Raw genomic sequence first — 19,652 nt, forward strand, 5'->3', positions numbered from 1 at the left:
AGTGTGTGGTGTGTGCAGAATACGAACGCATTACTTGTTAATAATTAATCATCTGTCAAATCAGTGGAGAGAATATGACTTATATGTTTTCCTCATAGTTTGAGCTGACACTCGGGTCTGACTCTGACTTACATTCACAACATCATTTCTCTTTTACCCTGAATGAAGAACGATTCCACACCGGGATAAATATTGCATGTCACATTTGCACCCTGATCCAAGAGAGGAAGTAGTTTGGAGAGAAAATCCTCTTTTCCCTCGTCCTGTATGTGTGTGAAGAAAAATACCTTGGATGTATTATGATTTCACGGTGATTTGTGCGCTGCCCATTCCCTCATATTATTCCATTTCCACAGGAAGACAATCTTTTCTCCCCTTTTCTTATTAGGGCCTGGAGCCGCAGGACGGAGCTGGAGTGGGTCTTAACGACGGAGCTGAGACGTCTCAATGAGATGTGTGCATCTACGCCATTGTTCCATCTCAGCGCACTGTAAGTAAAATTGCACAGCTCAGCACACTTCCATGTCCCTCCGCTCCCCTCGAGCCCCCGCCCTCTGCCGCTCCCCCCCCACCTCACTAGTTTGCACAGTTTGATAATGTAGCCAACTCTATTGGCATGGCAACCGATTCATTAGTGGAGGCAGGCACCCGTTGCCGTAGCAATGTCTCGGTGGTCCCTGGGAGGTAAACCACATGACCATATATAAATGAGTTGTAAAGAACGTGTGTGTGTGTGTGTGTGTGTGCGTTTGTGTGTGTATGTGTGTGTGTGTGTGCGTGTGTGTGTGTGTGTGTGTGTGTGGAAGACACAGAGTGCATAATTCCTGGGAGAGATGTCTAATGTAATGTATACTTTGTATTACAGTGACGCTCCTCTCCCCATCGTTCTCTTTTATACAATCAGGGATTATCTGACACTTTTATTATTACGGTTTATATAAACGCGCAGTGTAAATCTCCCACTTTGTTCATTCGCTGCCAACTTGCTCTTCAAAGCATCCGTCTCCCCTCTCTCCCTCTTTAACCCGCTCCCAGCATGTCCTTCCCTCTTGTCGTCTCTCTCGCATTTGACTCAATAATATTTTTCAGCTCCACGCGTTAGGTGCTGAGTGTCAGTCAGCGGTGTGCGGAGCCGAACCCGACGCCTGTGGCTGACGGAGACCTACGAGCAACACAGAGGCCTTCCATATATTCCAGAGCAACTGGCTCTCCCCAAACTCATTAAAAACCTATTAGATAATTAGCAATTACTGTTATATTGAGGGCAGATCAGCTGACATGTAGAGCAGCCGGCAAGTTCGGGGAGTTGAAATTGCAGCAAGGAAGATGGTGGGGAGGGGGTTTACAGTCGGGAACCCATTCTCACCTGGATGTGTGGGCTGGCCAATTCACACCTGCCACCACCGCTCAGCCGAGAGCTGTACGTGTGAATTGATGCCAACTTCAGTTTTGGAAACTAATTATGACGATACATGACCGAGACATGGTGGTGTTGACGGAAAACACGTACATCTGCCCTCACAGGTGACGCAACACGAGCGCCGTCTTCTTCCTTCAGGGACGTATCCCTGGGCTTGTGGGACGACTGGAGTGAAAAAGGCTTTGAAACAAGAGATGCGCCAGTACAGCCGTGAACACAATTTGGTTAAAGCTCAACGATGAACGCACGGAGTACTCCCCCAGTACTTTTCAGAGACTAATTTCCAACAGATGTGGAGTCAACACTGCAGCTATAAACCTGAATAATGTTTTCATTTAGGGGATGCAAAATAAACCGGCTTTGGAGTGGAAACAGTTGTGAATCATTTCTGCTTCCATCAGAAAAGACAGCAGGCTTGAAAACAAAGAGGAGGAAGGCGTTGAAAAAAACAGACGACGAACGCAACAACCAAAAGCAAACCTGATGAGTCACTGTGAGAATATAGTGACCGAGGTCCAAGGTTGTGCTCTTACCTCGTCTCTGTGGATAATTTGTTTTTTATTATCACAAATCCAGGTTATATGTTTGAATAATAGAATTCCTCTCTAAATCCACATGAAACCCCCTGCTTCACTAAAATAACATTTACAGGTTTAGTTATGTCCACACAGAAACAAGACAATCACTCAAGGTTATTGCCTTAACACTGTAAATGAGTCTGATGTCTATACTGTATATGTTTCTAACCTTTCTCAATGCGTGTTCATGTAAAGCTTTCAGTTCTGAGGCAGTAATATCAGAGACACTTCCCTCAAGTGGCGCCCTGAGGGAGACTTGTTTAAATGTTGGATTTTGATTTGATTGTACTTGATGGTTCATTCTCAAAGATTTAAACACGAGGAGCCAAACTGTACAACAAAGTTTTAGAGTATTTGACTTTTTTGCTTTATGGATTTAAATCTGTGCTTAATTAGGAGTCTAGAAGAACTAGATTCTGTCATACGAAGGTGTCTTCATGCCATGAGTGTTTTTGCAATGCATTTGGCCATAGGGAGGACATGCACCTACTGTTTGTTTGATGTCTGGAATTCCAATACGAAACACCATCATTGTCAGGAAGGTGTCCTCTAAAGGAGCCATCGTGGTCATGCTGCGTTCCATGGGAGCTCGTCTCTTCTGCAGCGCATTCAGGCCCGGGTGATGAGGCTTCTGATTGGCTGCATTGAAAGGATGCTGCTGCTGCTGCTTATTGGCTGCTTGGTGGTGTAACGGAGCTTGATTTGACATGTAACCGAATCCTCTGTGGCCCGGCCTCAGCGGCCTGTCCGCTCTCTGTCGGCCGATCACTATGGCAGCTGGTTTCACCACCTCGCCACCTTTCCCTTCCCAGGATTGTCGTCCTCTCGTCATGTCCTCCTCATCCAGACCCTCTAACCCTCCATTCTCCGAGTCACGTCCATCTTCCCCGTCTGTGTTTTCTCCTCCCTGCTCCTCTTCCTCCTCCTCATCCTCCCCATCTTTGTCATCCTGACCGGGATAAAAGTGCTCATTATTTCCCAGCATCCTTTGCTATGCAGGGGTCACTGCAGAGAGGGCTGATTGACATAGCTGTCATGAAGACAAGTCATGGCTATCCCATGAGACTGGCCTCGTCCTTAGAAACATGCTGTGGGAGAGAAGGGAGTAACCTTTGGTCATTTATCTCTGGAACATTTCAGTGATACTCTACAACATTAGAAAAAGACACGTGCAATAATAGAAATACTAGCCACGGGCAATGCTAATAGGTCCACATGTGTGAATGAGCACAGAGCTGGTCCACATTTTCCATTTAGCCGCTGGGAATGCATCGGGGAATAGCAGGCTGATGAAAGACGGACTATATATAAACTCTGTGAATTTGCATCACAGGTTCTTTGCGGGAGGGAATGAGTTGGATATGAAATTTAGCTTCGCATGAGGTCAAGATCATTGGTGCTTTGTGATAATGGAGCCGACCCATGTCTGAGGCACGACCCTGGGCCGACAGCTAACTGTGAGGTCCTTAAAGGGAAAGTCCACCCTCAGCTCAGTGTTGTTCATCGTCACAACTCGATGTTCACTGTGCAGGTGTTATTTTTAAATGAGCTGTCAAAATGGATCATTGGTTTCTTTCCCTCCAGTCCCTCCACCTGTCTGGACAATGATGATGTGATAAAGACAGGGGGACACTTTACTCACAATACATTTTGGCAACCCTCCAGAAACAAAACTGACCTTGCTTCACAAAGTTATATGAAGCTATCTGCAGTATACTCCAAGCTGAATCCAAATGGGTTTATTTGTACATGCAAGATCGTGGAAAAATGCTACTTTCACCTGCAGTTGTTAAGAAGTGTTTTCTCACATTTGATGTCTGTGAAGCTTTTGAGCTTCCAGTTGCAGTTGGCAAATCAGGGTTATTTGTGAGTCATGGCTGCATGACATCTGAAATCTTGTCCTTGGACAACTTTCCAGCTTTCTCAATTAATTGACAGGACTTATTCCGAGAAGCAGATTACCTAGACGACCTACTAAAACATCAGGCAAATCTACATTTAATGGGATTAGCAGAAAAGGTATCCAGATAACTCATGCTCCTTGTTGCATCTGAATGCACTGGCTCTGACTGTCCAGTTGTCGAAATAGTTTGAGAATGTGCCAAATTCAATTTAGTTTGTAGAATCCTGCAAAAGTTCAGGAGGGTTTTCAGCTGAGACGAGCAGCAGTCATGACCCTTAATTAAAATTTAAAGTGTTGTGGCTACATGAGGCTCCGGTCAGATGAGGGCTCTCTGAGTGGAAACGTCTTATGATCGATTGCTTTCTTCCTTGAAGACCCTGTGTAAAGTCTGTTAAGAGGACCTTGGGGAAACCAAGATTGTTACTGTGGATAGTTTTAATGGCCAAAACGCTTCGTGCAACATAACTCAACTGACATTATGTGAAAAATATCTTGGCTGACATGGTGTCAGGTCCTCTGCATTTTGGCCAGTTATCTGCAGCAGGGAAATAAGTTTGACCAACAAAAACAAGCTGCATCACCAACAGAAATTTGAAAGTGTCTTACTGGATGTATTTGGGGCGTTAAGACTTCATTGTGCTTCAGATTTGGCAAACTGGTACCTCCATATGTACTGGCCTGGTTTTTCTCTGGTGAAGTCTGGCTACAGGGGCTTTGCCATCATGTAGATCTGGACCATTGCCAATAGCCGCCTTAATAATGGCGAATGACGCTGGGAATCTCCCACTGTCTCCCTGGCAATGTGGCGCTCTGAATATAATATGAGTTGGGGGTCTGAAATAGATGATTATCTGAAAGATGGACAGATGGAACTCATGGAGACAAACTCAAATTAGGTCCAAAATCATTCAATCCCAGATTACCCACATGCAGTCAATAAATTACTGATAAGATATCCAGAAATACTCTATTGATGACCAAGGAACATGGCCAAGGTGGCCAAGGTGTCTGGCATTATCAGCTCGTAAATTAGTAGCTTAGCTTATTACACCCTCTAAAACCCAAGTTCCCCTTATGGCCCTAAAGGGCTTAAATGTAACTCTACACCTTCCATCCTTATTTTGTGACTGGGATCTTTTTTCCTAAATTTCATTTGGGCTAGATATCTATCCCAAAAATCCGGTTTTGTACTTAAATTAATTTATTTGGCTCCACCTCTGGTTGTTGTTCGGTTTAAATGTGTGAGCATTGTATAATGTGTTACATAAAGAAAAGTAGGTTGGTTTAAATAAGTTTCTAAATTAACTTATGTTAGGCATTAGACTTTGACTCTGACAAAATATTATTGCGATCTATCGTCCATGGTTGTATCACCTACATTGTAGATCCTACAATGTGTTCATGATTCACATAAAGCAATAAAAACAAATTGCAGAATTATAGAAAAAATTAAGTGTGTCTGCTTTCCCTAACTGTTATTTCTGATACCTTTTGGGGAACAACAGGGTAAAGATTGAAAAATCAGCGCAACGCATTTGCAGCAAAATATAAATATTAAGAGTCAGCGAGAGATTGATCTAAATCAGATTTTGTTCAACAACAAGACACAACCAAATGAAAATGGTTGTTTTATGAAATGGAACAAAACAAAATAACAGTTACTGCACCTATAAAGGCGTCCATATAAAGACAGCAGTGTATGAATGATTGATGGGATGAATGCAAAACAGTACCGGCCTGGTATGTTCATGTCTCACTGGCTCAGAGGCAGTCTGCTAGTTGAGCATTCCTTAGAGGATACCACAGCAGGAAGAGGACTGAGCATGGTTGATTCCCCTAGATGTTCTGACAGTGACAGGGTGGGCCACTTCAACACAAACACAATGTCTGTCAGAGCAAGTAAACTGGGAACCACAGGAAGAGGAGAAAACTGACGGTTTCTGATAAGAAACTGCAGCAACTTGTGAAAAAAAAAAGATAAATGAAAAGGCAATCAAAACAATAAGTGTTTAGTACAAAGTGTGAGGCTAGAAAGCCATATAAAAGTTTTTCATTAAGTTGTTCTACTGCTGGCTTTAACACAAAGGACCTTACTGCCCATCAATAGCCACAAAAGAGCTCAGCTTTAAATGGCTGGAAACCCATACTCAGCATACATTTAACCATAGGGGACAATCCACTCTGGCCATTGTTGTTGAGTATGATTCACACGCTCAAAATGTCAATAGCTGACAAAACCCTCACAAGGTTTCTGGGGATTAACACTACCATTCAAGCACAACAGAAGGGAATAGAGAAGGTTGATTTATGACAAAAGTCTCATAAAATATTTAACAACATTGAGTCTGCACCGGGCAAGATAAGGAACGAGGCGGACAGGCCGAGAGTCGACAGGAGCCAACTAATTGGGATGTAAAAGCAAAAGGAGGAGACACAAGAGAGAAAGACAGGGAGAGTTATAGTTTGCATAAAGCAGAGTAATCAGATTGAGAGAGGAAAGGGAGGAGGGGGTGAGAGGACAGCTGTAGCTGGATGAGGGATGAGAGGGTGTTGAGAGCCATAAGACAAAGTATAACAGGTAAGGAAAATCTGTTTGATAATCTTACAAGAATGGCACTTAGTAGAGCGCAGACCTCCACCAAGGCCCAGCAGTCATGTTTATATCTAAGTCCAGGTCTTAGAACGCTTTCACACCTATCTTGTTTGGTCTGGACCTTTGGATTTATCAGTTTAGACCAAACCGAAACAAGAGTGAAAGGTGCCACTGGTCAAAAATATAGTCCAGACCAAAAGACGTGGCCTTCGTCCGGATCATGGTTTGATATTTCTGACTTTCGTACTCAGAAATCCTATTAAAATGTTGGATTTCTGAAGCTTAAATCTGGTCACAACTTAAATTCTAGTAGTCGGAGAGGATCAGTGTCTAGTTCATGTAATGTATTGCCAAGGTAAGTATATATGAAAATGCTAAATATCATATTAATTAAAAAATATTACTAAATACAATATTTCCATCGGACATCCAAATCCGACAACGTCATACAATAGATTTGTTCTGATCTTATGAGCTTCTAACTCGAAACTTAGACAATGATATCTGAAGATTGGAATGGGAGAGTTGCTCTGTTCATCGGACCCATTCAGAAGCTCAACCTCTGATCCTCAGACTCATGAGAAGACTGGGAGAGGTTTTCATTCTGGGTCAACAGACTCTGAGAAAATCCAAGATGAAGAATCAGGGGCTGATTAATCATGATAATGGCGACAGTGATCGATGCCCTTCCTTGAGACATGGAAAGATGGATGGATGGTGATATTTGCAGAGGTCCCTTACATCTCTCCTCTCTCTCCATCTTTGCCTCTTTTGAGATATTTTCCGTACGCCCTTCTTTCTTTGGAAAGTGTTGCAATAATGACTTGGGGGCTCATTTGGCTGCTTTCACTCCTTGGGGTTCCATATAAACAAAACATTATGCCTGTTTTGGGGCAAATAACTCACACTCAACTTTACTGCATTATAAATTATGAACAATGGTGACTTAAGCCTGTCACCCCTGATTTATTGTCTCTGTCTCTAGTTATTGACATATATCATCTTTATCTGTATTTAGTAGTTTTCTCTGAGAGCTGGTGTTACTGGTTTTGAGCTTTCTCCCCTTTCTTTCGTCAGTCTCGAGGGAAATTCGGTCCAGTCCTGGCACGATGTACTGTACAGATCTTATCAGTTCATCTCATATTCACACTTTTTGTCAATCTCTGTCTCTCTCCATCTCTCACTCCGCTCTCTCCCTATGTAGGCCGGAGCATGTATATAGATATATTTTCAGTGTATCGGTCCCCGGAAAGCAGATTTGGAGACGGTCCAAGGAACAGATTGTCCCACTTTTACGTCCTGCTAAAGTGGAACGGCCAAGTACTGTCCTCTATATCGCTCCCTCTCTCTGGGTCTCCACCCTTCAGCCTCTTTTACACCGAGGAGTCGTTGAGGACACTCAAGGCCTACTCCAACAACACGAGGAGTTACTAAACTCGGGAGGAGAGGACATTTAGCTTTATGTGAATGGTGCATCAGATCTCGAGGTGGGGCTCGGATGTGGGAGATTACGGGGGAAGGGGCCAAACCGGGGTATGATAAGTGGGTACCTTGTTGTTTAATGCGACAGGATTAATAAATTCAACTTAAAAAGGAAATTTCAATGGGGAAAAAATCCTTTAGATTTCAATGTCTGCATTCTTTATTATATTATTCGTATGCCTTCCTGTTGCCATTACTAGGCTTTGTATTTTCAAGCGCTAATTAAATCTATGCTTGATAACAATCAGATGAATTGCAGGAGCCTAATTGAAAGTTATGGTGTCTTTGATTCATTTTACCGGCAGATAACACCAGCCACACAATCATCTCCTACAGTCGGGCATTTTCCTCAGCAGGGGAGATATTCTCCCATGCAACACACACAGACGTCGATTAATCAATTGCATATCAGATGCCAATCAAACAGAAATGATAACCCTGCCAATCAGGCATTAAGTGGATGATTGAAACAATCAGCTCCCTCTCTCTCCATTTCAGGAGGAACATCCTGCTCGTTTGATCGCTTTAATAGCCACCTCACCGAGGACACCCTCTTGTAAGGGAAAAGCAGCTCCAGCTATAGGTTACAAACTGCTCATCAGCTCCACCCAGCATGTGTGTTCCCGGCACACAGTGTACCCTGCCCAGTTTGACTCATTAGGCAGCTGTCAAACACATCAGGCCTGGTAAATAAAAAAAAACGTGGAGCAGGTAGCAGTAAATGCCAGACCAGTAAGCCCGAGCTTCGCTTTGCTGGCGGTCTTGTGTCGATCAAAGTGGGCTATCTTTCCCCTCAGACTGGATATAATTGGGTCAGGTGGAGCGTGCGCTCAGGGCCTCACTTGGGCTAAACTTGGCTGTATAGGCTGGGAGACCTCAATGCGGTACGGATTTAGGAGTGAACATCTCCTGGGCTGTTTTTGAGACTTCCCCAATCATTGTTTGATACAAAGCTACAGCGTCCCTGCACGATTACACAACAGAATTCAATAAACCAGGGTTCCCTAATTTTTTTCCTTTTTCTAACTGATGACCAAAAAGGTTCACGACAGCATGGTATTTTCTCACGGATCTGGATAGAGGGCAGATGTACCCTAACCCTAACCCTTTCTTTAAAATTGCGAGACTGGGTTAGCTCTTCAATATTTTCATTGATTTCTCAGAGAATAATTCATGGATATTGATGGAAAAGCAGTCAGGCATGTTAGGGGGAATGACATGTATGTGAGTGTGTGCAATTTGGTGCAGGATCCAAATAAAATTCTGTGTGTAGTCAATTTGAATGTGGTTTTATAAGGGGACTGTTGGGCCTTGGTGAAGGTATGTGCTCCACTGAGTGTCAATCTAGCTCTGCACAAGTTTTACAGATCTCCTGTGGCTCCTTCCGCATAACATATAATATTAACGAAGCACATTTAATGTCTTCGAACGACTCATTTCAAGTGTTAGTGGAGGTTATGATTGCAAGTTAATGAGCTAATCCACACGGGCCAATATTTGAGACGCAATGTTCTTGTTCTTTTAGTATTAGAATGTTCCCTTCGACAATGCAGCAGCACTGAGACCGAACACAGCAACTAGTGTGAGTTGGTGCATTATGGCCAGTCTCTTGATAACGTGGACATGACATACATACAAATAATGAATTGGTGCTCTGTTCTTAAAAGTAAAATGCCTTATTTCTATTGTTTCCCATAAACTAATTAATTCAATAAAACACAAACTTCCCATCTGCTCTTAGCACATGAAACGAAAGAATTGAAATGTCATGAAATTCTTCCTGAATCTTAAAAAGGCAACGGTGCAGCAGGTTGCCTTCCGCTAAACAGCAACAAAGAAGAAGTGCAGATGCAGGTTCACAACATTTCTAAAACGTTATAAAATTCCTAGACAAATAACTTTTTTCAAGGACATCTTTTACTTTTTATACTTGTCTCAGAGCTCCTGAGTACAGAGCTCATGACAAACTGAAAGCAGGCCACAGACAGACTAGCTAGACACACGCAGATGAGTGCAGCTTCGAGGCTTTAGGGTGGATTCTATGTCAGATAAACAGCCACAAACAGACCGTCCAGCAGTGACAGTTTCACTTACCTTGTGTGTCCATTGATATTAAGGTAACACTGAGAGACAAAAAGTCAACACGATACTAATAAATGCTGTTAGACATGGCTAGCAAAGTGAGGACCATGTCAATGCCTGTCAGGCCCCATTTCAGCTCGTCCATCTTCCGTGTAATGAGTCTAATTGGTTTCCGCGTTGGCTGCATATATAAAGATGGACGACATGACAGGTCCATAAAAGTGAAGCCAAATCTGCTGGCTGCAGTAAAGATCATACAACCTGCCTCCTCCATGTTGGCAGATGGGACATTGACTCAATTTGGAAAACATGTTTTCAGAGCACACATTAAATATGATTTCTGTAATTTTAGAGTAGTTCTCATAATACAGATAAATGCAAATTTTTCCGTACATTTTTAATTAGTTATTTGATGCTGTAAATACAAGGTGAAATATTATGATTGACAGCTGTGACTGACTTGTGATTGGTCGCACGTGTGTATCGGCGGGACCTTGATAGGGCTCCTCCATACCGCGATCACTACTACTACAATACGACGTCCATAGGCAGCACCCATATCTGGAATATTGCAGCTTTTTTGTACAGTGAGAGGAAGTGGAGCCGTGTCCCCTATCTTTATATACAATCTATGGGTTTTACAGACAAGGAGACCCTTGCGTCTTCTTATGACTATTACCCTGCTATCACTATTAACACACTTTAAACTAAGAGGGCGAAATAAAGTGTGAGGAAACAAAGGCAGTGAACATTCATCACTGTTTGTTTTGGGAGAACACAAACTGCAGTTGGATGCTAAACAGGGAAAAGCAAGAAGGGTACTAAATGAGTCCTTCAGTCCAGGTTCATTTGTGGAAATTGAAATCTACACTCGGTTGTTACTGCCCAAAAATGAGCCAGAATGTTCCCAGCGAAGGACCATCTGACCCTGCTGGTTGGGAACGGGCGGCTCGGCAGCACAGAAGCTGGATTACATCAGCAAACAGTGAGGTTAATGAGGCAGAGATAATTACACCGAGACCTAAAGGGGTTTGATCACCCACTCGCTCTGACATCATATTGTACATTGCTCCTCGTTTCATGTTAGATGGTAGATTTTCATACTTTCATCTCCAACTAAGTGAAAAGTTGCGATTCCTCGTCGCTTCCTAAGCCATGCGTGCATTCGGAACACAACTGTGCTTTTGACTCATTCATTTGAAGTTGCGTGCAAAATGGTTCAAATCTGGAGCTATTTCCGTTCTTCATATCGGTGGATCTGTTGCAGTTTGCTGGCTTTTGTTTGCATGGCTTACGGCAATCCTCCAGATCTTTCCCCTGGGGCAAATATCTCTGTATGTAATAATGAAAAGCCTGCCGAGTCAGGGGAAACAGCCCTTCTCTGGCGTTCTGTCTTAATGAGCAGAACAATGGGACTCCATCGGTTCCACAAATAACAATTAGAGGTTCATTAAAAATCATATTGGATGACAATTTTTGTTTAAACATGAAATCACTTCTCAAGGTTATTTGATGAGACCTGTTTTAAATGTCAGACAGAGGATGGTCCGTGTGCCGATTTGGCAGCTTGTCCTTGAATTACAAGGTAATAATAAAATGTGTATGTGTGTGTGTCCATGTGTATTTTGCTTATATTGTATATATGGAGTTTTCATAGCTCTCCACAGCTGTAGCCTAGTTTACTTCTCCCATGGGACTGATTTAAGGAACATTTTGTTGAGTTTTACGTTTCTCCTTCACAGATACAGTAGCACGTTGCAGCTAATAGAGTCTGGCTGTATTCCTCCTCAGCAGTGAGCTGTCAATGGAAATAGTCTCTCAGCGTGGGTCTACCGCTTGTCCTACTATCTCTCCCCACACCAAACCCCAGAGAATTACTGGACTATATGGCTCTGTCACATCTGCTACAGGAACCGGCCTGTTTATCGACTCCTGCTCCTCCTGCAGAGATGATGCAGGACAGAACAGGACCAGGCAGGGAAGAGCAGCATGAGGCAGGGCAGGATGGAGTGGAAGTAAGTAGGCAGTGGTGGTGGAAATGTTCTGAATCAGGGAGACACATTAAGCTTTCTGCCAGATCCAGTACTTCTCATGTCTTTCATCCTCCATTCAATTGTTGCCTGACCACGTTCTCCTTTGGCATAACACGCAGGTCATGTATAATCGCTCCGCTGCTCTGGCATTGATAACGTCAACCGGCCTCCTTTGTTCCATAATGATCAATTGTTCTGCGTTTGAGAGGAAGCCATTAATCTCAGTGTTCCCACTCTGCTCTAAATTGGCCAGTTTGTTTGTTTTCTTTCGTTTCCAAATGAATTTCCCTCGGCGCAGCTCTCCAGCTCTCCGATCGAGAAATATGCTTTTAAAGGCAGTTTTGCTTGTTATGCATTTCAGCCGCGTGGGGCAGGTCTTAGGAGGCTGTGCAAAGTCAATTATGTTGCATCCAGGGTGAAAGTGCAAAGAGATGGTACACACCACTGGTGCAGAGGAGAAATAGGAAATAAAGGAGGTGTGTGTGCATGTGTGCACTCGTTTTTTCACCTCTTTAGGAGCTTTTCCAGCACAAACACTGACCTTATCAGGACCAGTAGACCTCATGGGGATCAAAGCTTGGTTCTGATGAGGCAATAATTTCCTGTTTAAGGTTAGTGGTAAGTGGAAAAGCGTTTATGTTAAGGTTAGAAATGAATTTGTCATGGGCAAGGTTTAGTTAGTGGTTAGGCTGTACATAATGAATGGAAGTTAATGCAAAGTCCTATTAGGGAAAGCTGCGCAAGTGTGTTTGTGTGTGTGTGTGTGTGTGTGTGTGTGTGTGTGTAGAGGACATAAATCTGTTTAACACGTCGTATTATGAGGACAAAAAGCAAGTCCCCATAACGTAGATCATTACATTTTAAAAGGTGAAGACATTAAGGTAGGGTTTTTAAGGTAGGATTAAGATTAGGTGTAGTTTAAGATCTGGTTTAGGTGAAGATTATGTTTAGGTTAAGGTTAGGTTTAAGCAAGTAGAAAACTGTCGTTAAGGTTACAGTAAGTCTCCAGGAAATGTAGGTCAATGAACTGTACGTGTTTGTGTGTGTGTTTGTTTGTGTGTGTTTCCATCAGCTGACACCGTAACTCACTTGCACGTAATGATTTTGACAAGTCGCAACGGAAGGAGCTTGTAAAGTGTGGGTGTTGATGAGCTCTCGTTTGTTTACGCTTAACATTTCATATCAACTCCTATCACACCATCCTGTAAGTGTCTCGTTGGTATTATCATTAGAATTACACAAATGTACATTTTTACCCAAGCATTATTTTTTCCCCCTACAACTCCCAGACTGATTACTAGCTTATTATAAATTATTCCCCCCTCCATTTCCTCTGTGCACAGATCCCTGTAATGCAGCAGGTCATAACCTACTTTGTAACTGTGGGGGAGCAGTTGTACAATGTAGAATTCTGATTAATAATGAGCACGGAGTCATCTACATGGAACAGGGTCTTAACTAGTCACAAGAGATTCAATTATGGCCATGAAGTTGGATTCAGGATTATTTTTCTAAATCCTCATCCTGAGAAATTAACTTTTTCACCATCACGGTCCACTGTGTCCAGATTTTTTTTATTTCTATGATTTCACACTAACTACGAGAAAACAAATCAACATAACCCTCATCACAGCCGCATCATGCTCCAAATAAAGCTTTTAGAAAACAGTGTTAAAGCTGCTCTGGAGTGAATTTTGAGTTTTCTTTGAACGCTCTGTGATCTTTGTAATTTTTCTTCTTATCTGTTCCACTTTGCTTTTTCTCCCCACTTACATGAAAAATATGAATCAGACCTCAGAGGACGTTTGTCTCCCCCCTCCTCTCTCTCTCTCTCTGCCACAATTCCAGCAGCACCCGCTTCTTTTTAAGTGCTCTCGCTTTTACCCTCACAAACCTGGATGCTAATTAATTTCCAGATTTTTTGTCCTAATACTTTTTTTTCATATATCAATTCACTACATATGACTTTGATTTCATTGTGACATACGAAAGGCAGTTGCTCTTATTAGGGTGAATACATTTGTATTATGAAAAAGTCAATACCTTCCAGTCTGCAGTTCAGTCTGTGTTGCTCCTCGTTGTATCCGCTGCGACCTCCTTTATAAACCACAAAGAGAACAGATGAGATAAAGATCCGATGGATAAAATACAGATGAGAGAAAAAAAAAAAAAAGATTTGCTTTTTCCTCTTTCAAAAATCACATTTTCATGCCTTCTAGTGTTTAAATGTGCAGCGGTGAGAGCCAGCTTGAGCCACTGTATTCTGCAGCCCCTCTTTCTCTTTCACACACACACTCACTTTCACCTACTCTGTGCCCTGGTATAGCCATCTCTCCCTCTCTCTCTCTCCCCATCTCTCCCTCTCTCTTGCACTCTCTCTACTCTCCCTCTCTCTTCAGCAGCTACATTGATCTCTCTCCTCCAATGTGCAGCCTCCTCACCATCCGTCTGTCAGTCGCTCTCACGCTCAAGTGCTCTTCTATTCAATTATCCCAAATTTTCTTCATTACTCTCTCTCTCTCTCTCTCTCTCTCTCTCTCTCTCTCTCTCTCTCTCTCTCTCTCTCTCTCTCTCTCTCTCTCTCTCTCTCTCTCTCTCTCTCCTTTTGTCACTGTCCCGCTTGCATTCCATCTCTCACTCTCCACTCTTCAGCATCCTCCATCCTCTGCCTCTCACCCTCATTATTTCTGTCACTCTATCAATCAAACACCCTCACTTGTCCCATGATATGATCCTCCCTCTGTCTTTCTCTTTCCCATCTCTCTCTCTCTCTCTCACACACACACACACACACACACGCGCGCGCGGTGGGTGGATGGATTCAGGCCACCTCACTGTTCTCTTTTTATCTTTGACGCCCAGAGGTCGTCGCAGGCAAAGAAAAATGGTTTTGACTTCCCTCCATTGATAAAATGGGGCCTTTGTGAAGTCAGATGTCGCAGCTACACGTTTGTTCAGTGGTCATCGTTCATCATCACCACCAATTAGTGGTCAGGGGAATGGTCTGACTTTGAACGAACTAGAAGGACAATGCCGTCTTCTCTCATTCAAAGGGTCTATTCACCTGAATGAAAAGAAAGAAGCACGTTGTCTCGGTTACCTCACCATGTATCGGGTGAGGTTTGAGACCGTGGCTGCTGGGAAAACTGAGTTGAATGACATCGTGGTTGTTGTGCTCATCGCATTGAGAAAACCGTTGGAAAACTCAGCAGTTAACAGTTTCCAGTGGTTCAGTTGGCACAATTAAAAGTGAGGCATTAACAGTTGCTCTTTGCAGTGTGGAAGTATCACTCAATTACTTGATGCTGAAAAAAACTTCATATAAAATACAAGATTCTCCGGCAAATGCTTAGAGGACTGTTTCCCCCCATATGTTGAGCTTTGACATTGAGAAGAAGTGGTATAAAGAGCAGCACCAGGCTGAAATGTAGTATATTTGTTGCTCTCTCTCGCCAAAACTTTAAAGCCTGTTTCACCCATAGACTCTAAATAAAGATGGACAATTGTCTCCACTTCCTTCCACCAAAATATCCAGAATTTGAACGCAGCCATGTTGTGTGTTTGGAGTCGTAGCGAATGGGGGATGGAGACGTGGTTTTGGTGTCCTGCTGATGCAAGCAATCGACCAATCACAAGCCAGCCTGAGCTGTCAATCATGATGTCTCGCCCTGTTTTTATAGCATCAAATAAAAAATTAAAACTACATCACTGTGATAAAAAGAAACTACCTGAAACAGCAGAAACCTCCTTGAGACAAACATTTAGTTTGACCTTGTAATTGGCCACAAATATCCATCCACAAACACAGAGGGGGGAGGATTCATCATCTCTACTGCTGCCGTCCCCCAGGTGTCATTTTAAACAATTTGGACTCAACTCCGATGAATATTGTAGATGACCGATGGTGGCGTGAGGCGAGGGTCCTTCGCAGGAGTCCAAATGGGGACCTTCTGATTATGCAGTATGCATTTTAACACTGTGTAAACACTTCCAGTCTATCTATGATAAATCCTGGTGATGCATGCTTGTTTGTGACAGGCTCAATGAGTGACTGCATCATTATACCACTGGGTAAAGGATTGGGAGCTACACATGATGCTCTGCAGGGCTGGCAGGTGTCATGTGTAGTTTACTCTAGCACACACACACACTTCCTGTCCATACCTACACTGTTAAGCCTTCCAGTAAAGGAAAATGCTAAAAAGAAAACAGTCAAACTAAAGCAAAATATCAAGACCCAAATTATAAATTATAAATAGAAAGTTATTTAGTGCTCTAATGTTGGTAAAGTGAGTTTACATAATAGGTATAATATATAATTCTGCTCCAGTGAATAGCAGCAGCTGGAGGGTTTCAAGTGAGAAAATGTCCTTCTGTTTGCTTTATGGCAGCTTTTAGAGTCCATCAAGAGAAGTTGGAAGACGGAGGACGGTGAACTTGAAAAACATTAATACACACTATGCTACACTTTGTTAAGGGGTGTTGTAGATGGATCCTGCCATTTCCAGCCTTTTAAGGACGCCATTCGACTGGATTGTACCCCTTGATGGGAGCTCTAGTGGGAGCCCTAATGGTGTATATTCACCACAATGTCATCCTACCTTGGGAGCCTCCGCAGCCATAGTTGCCCGATGTCCTTATTCTGAGAAACTAGCTTTCCTCCTGCTTTCTGCGTTAACCCATCTCATGCCAAAGGCGATGAGGGAAAAGTGGGTCACGGGCAGATGGAGCATACAGTAGTAAGACTGTGCTGGCTGGGATTTTGTTTGTTTTGGTCTTGTTTTGTGTGTGAGTGTGGTTCACTCTGCTTTGGGTGAAGTAGAGTCAGAATGAAAAGATGAACTAAAGCAGAAGCAGAGACAGGAGCTGAGGGCAGAATGAGAGAGAAATATAGATTCATAAAAATCGAAGCTGTGAAACAGAAAGTGCTGCTTTAAATCAATCACTGGTTAAAAGGATTTCTATACATTTTAGTGAGAGTATGTAAATCCAATTTAATTTGAAGATTTAAAATGTTTCAATCCCATTTCAACATTTGCTATTTATGGATGCTGCACTCACACACTTTCTGTATCATGATTGCCCAATCAAACGTTTTCTTTCTGTACGGACACACAGTGAAATACAGGCTCAAACCTACTGTAAGGCATCAGTCATGCATTGTGCTTGTAATGAAAACTGATGCAGTGCTGGACTCTGGTGGCCAACTCCTGTAACTGAAACACTGAACTCAAACTGATTTAACATTTGAGCAATGAAGCAGCAGTGCTGCTTTTCATGTTATAAGTAGCTCCTGAGCATTACCAAAGTGCAAACAGGCAGGTTTACAATGGGATATGCACCACTGATTATTAAGGTTGTAAAACATCCTTTATGTTGCAGTACCTAACAATTGTTACCATTTCTTAATAATTAATTACACAGAATATTCTGTCAAATGTAACCATGTGTAAACCAGAACAGATAATTTCGAGACATGAACATTCAAAATATAAGTAGCCAATGTTCAAAGTCAGTAAAACCTTACATTCAGTTGAGGTGTAAAGTGAACAGTGGTATTGATCAGCTTGATGGATGGTTCAGCTCAGATCTGGTCAACTCATTTTTCAACCCTGATACTCATCATACACCCAGTACTCCCAACAAGAGCATTACAGATGCTTTCATTCGACTATTGAGTTAAGGACAAACATGTTTTTTTTTCTGAAGCCCTTTAGTGTTTAGCATATAATATAGAGTGTTTGATAAAACTTATCAACTTTCATTGATTGAAAAAGGTAAGCAAATCATCATTAATTTTGCTTACACCTTGTCATAGTGTAACTTGTACAGGGATGGATAAGCTAGTGACCTGTTCGTTGTCTCAAAACGTATCTGGAACATTTTGTGTAATACATCAGATGTACAATTCCAACAATGTACAAGATAACATTATTTAGCTTTAACATGTAATTTGTTATAAAACCTTGTACCTTGAGAGGCTTTTATGTTTTTTTTGGTAAATCTCTTAAAGTCCCAACCTTTGAATGAAGATTCTAAATCCAACCAGAAAGTGATTTATGCTCAAGGGCCATTTCACATTAAGATTTAAGTGGTTGTGTTGCTATGGAAAAAATGAAGGTAAAGGTCACTTTTTTTAGAAACAGACAAATTCAGTTTAGGGCAAACAGCAGAGTGGTTTTTATCAGCAACAAGACCAGGCAGACTCTGAATATTATAGAGTTGGGCTCAATATTTTCAAAATTTAAAGCAATGCCCTCATGGCTCTTATGCATAACATTCTGTTTCTGAAAGTTATAAAGCTAAAAAACTTACTATAAGTAGCTTTGACAACCCAGTGCAAAGAGAAAGATGATCTGAGCAACAAGAGGGAGCAGGCTTACTGAGGGCTGGGGCTGGCGAGAGTTGAACACAGGAAGAGGATCTGTGCAAACAAACAAATCCAAAATGGAGGATTCCGAAATTAAAATGCAGGAGAGTCAGTCCAGGAGTTCACAAAAGGAGAAGAAAAAAAAAACGCAAGTAGAGCGTTGAACTGAAACAGAGGCTTAGATGCTTTATGTCATCTGAACATCAGCAACACAAGGTTTAAATACACTGAGGACTAAGTGGCAAGGGAGCCACAGGTGCATCAGAAAACTAGCGGGAAAACCTACAAGAACAGGAAGTCCAATCAAACAGGAAAATAAAACAGGAAGTCCACAACAGGAAGAGGAAGTTCACACATGGGAGCAACATATTCCAAGAGTGAAGCCAAAGCAGCTTGCTCGCCACCAGGTGGAAGAAAATAAAAGTCCAAGTACAGGTCAAATAATCGTTTTCTCAACAATTGTTTTTTGTTCTATATGCAAGTGTTGTTTTTTCTCTATATTTCAGCTGTATTTCTGGATAGTGGGAGAAAGTGTAGACATCCATCCATCTTTATATACAGTCTTTGGTTTGAAAAAAAACGTTTCACATTTGCCAGAGAAAGGTTTCGATCTAGCGGAGCCGTTCCAGATCTCTTGACATATTTATCACTGAATGGTTTCATCGAGCCCATAAAGATTCTCTTACCAATATGTATATGAAAATAGAATATCATAAACAATCATTGTTTCAAATTAGACAAAGGTTGTCTTATATTTGAACCAACTTGGTATCATCCAAATTGGTATAGAATTCGTCTTCTTCTTGTATTGGCGTAAAGAACACAATAAAAGTAACTGGTTTTCGTTGAACATGAACACGAACCAGTAAATTATTCCAGAATCTGTGAGCAAACAGAAGAGAAAGGGAGTTCTGGGTTAGGATACGCTTTTAGGGGATTACATGATTTATCGTTGTTTGAGAGCCAGTACAATGATTATCACTCGACTTGCTGATAACAGATACTCTACTTGTTGATATTTAGTGTTGTTTCTTTGCAACACCTCTAATCATGGTGAAGAAACCCAATTTCCCAACAAATACCCACTGGGAACTGCTGGCTATTATAAAGTTGCTATAGTGGATAAAACACCCTATAGATAATGATGATAAAGTGTCCAGAAAGAGAAGCAATTATTCAATGTTTTTATGC

The 19,652-nt window shown here is 42.1% G+C and overlaps 1 protein-coding gene across 1 annotated transcript in view; it reads right to left on the bottom strand.

The window, feature by feature from the left end:
• LOC128427115 (SH3 and multiple ankyrin repeat domains protein 1) overlaps positions 1-14,390 on the bottom strand; it is a 40,489-nt gene extending 26,099 nt beyond the window's left edge. Inside the window, exons 1-2 of the mRNA XM_053414205.1 lie at positions 14,135-14,390; positions 2,489-3,086 (exon numbers count right to left, since the gene is read on the bottom strand). Coding sequence (XP_053270180.1) covers positions 2,489-2,983 — 495 coding nt within the window. The 5' untranslated portion in view covers positions 2,984-3,086; positions 14,135-14,390. The remainder of the gene's footprint in view (positions 1-2,488; positions 3,087-14,134) is intronic.
• Positions 14,391-19,652: the final 5,262 nt, after the last annotated feature.

This window comes from Pleuronectes platessa, chromosome 21, assembly GCF_947347685.1.
Source record: "Pleuronectes platessa chromosome 21, fPlePla1.1, whole genome shotgun sequence".
Lineage (NCBI taxonomy): Eukaryota > Metazoa > Chordata > Actinopteri > Pleuronectiformes > Pleuronectidae > Pleuronectes > Pleuronectes platessa.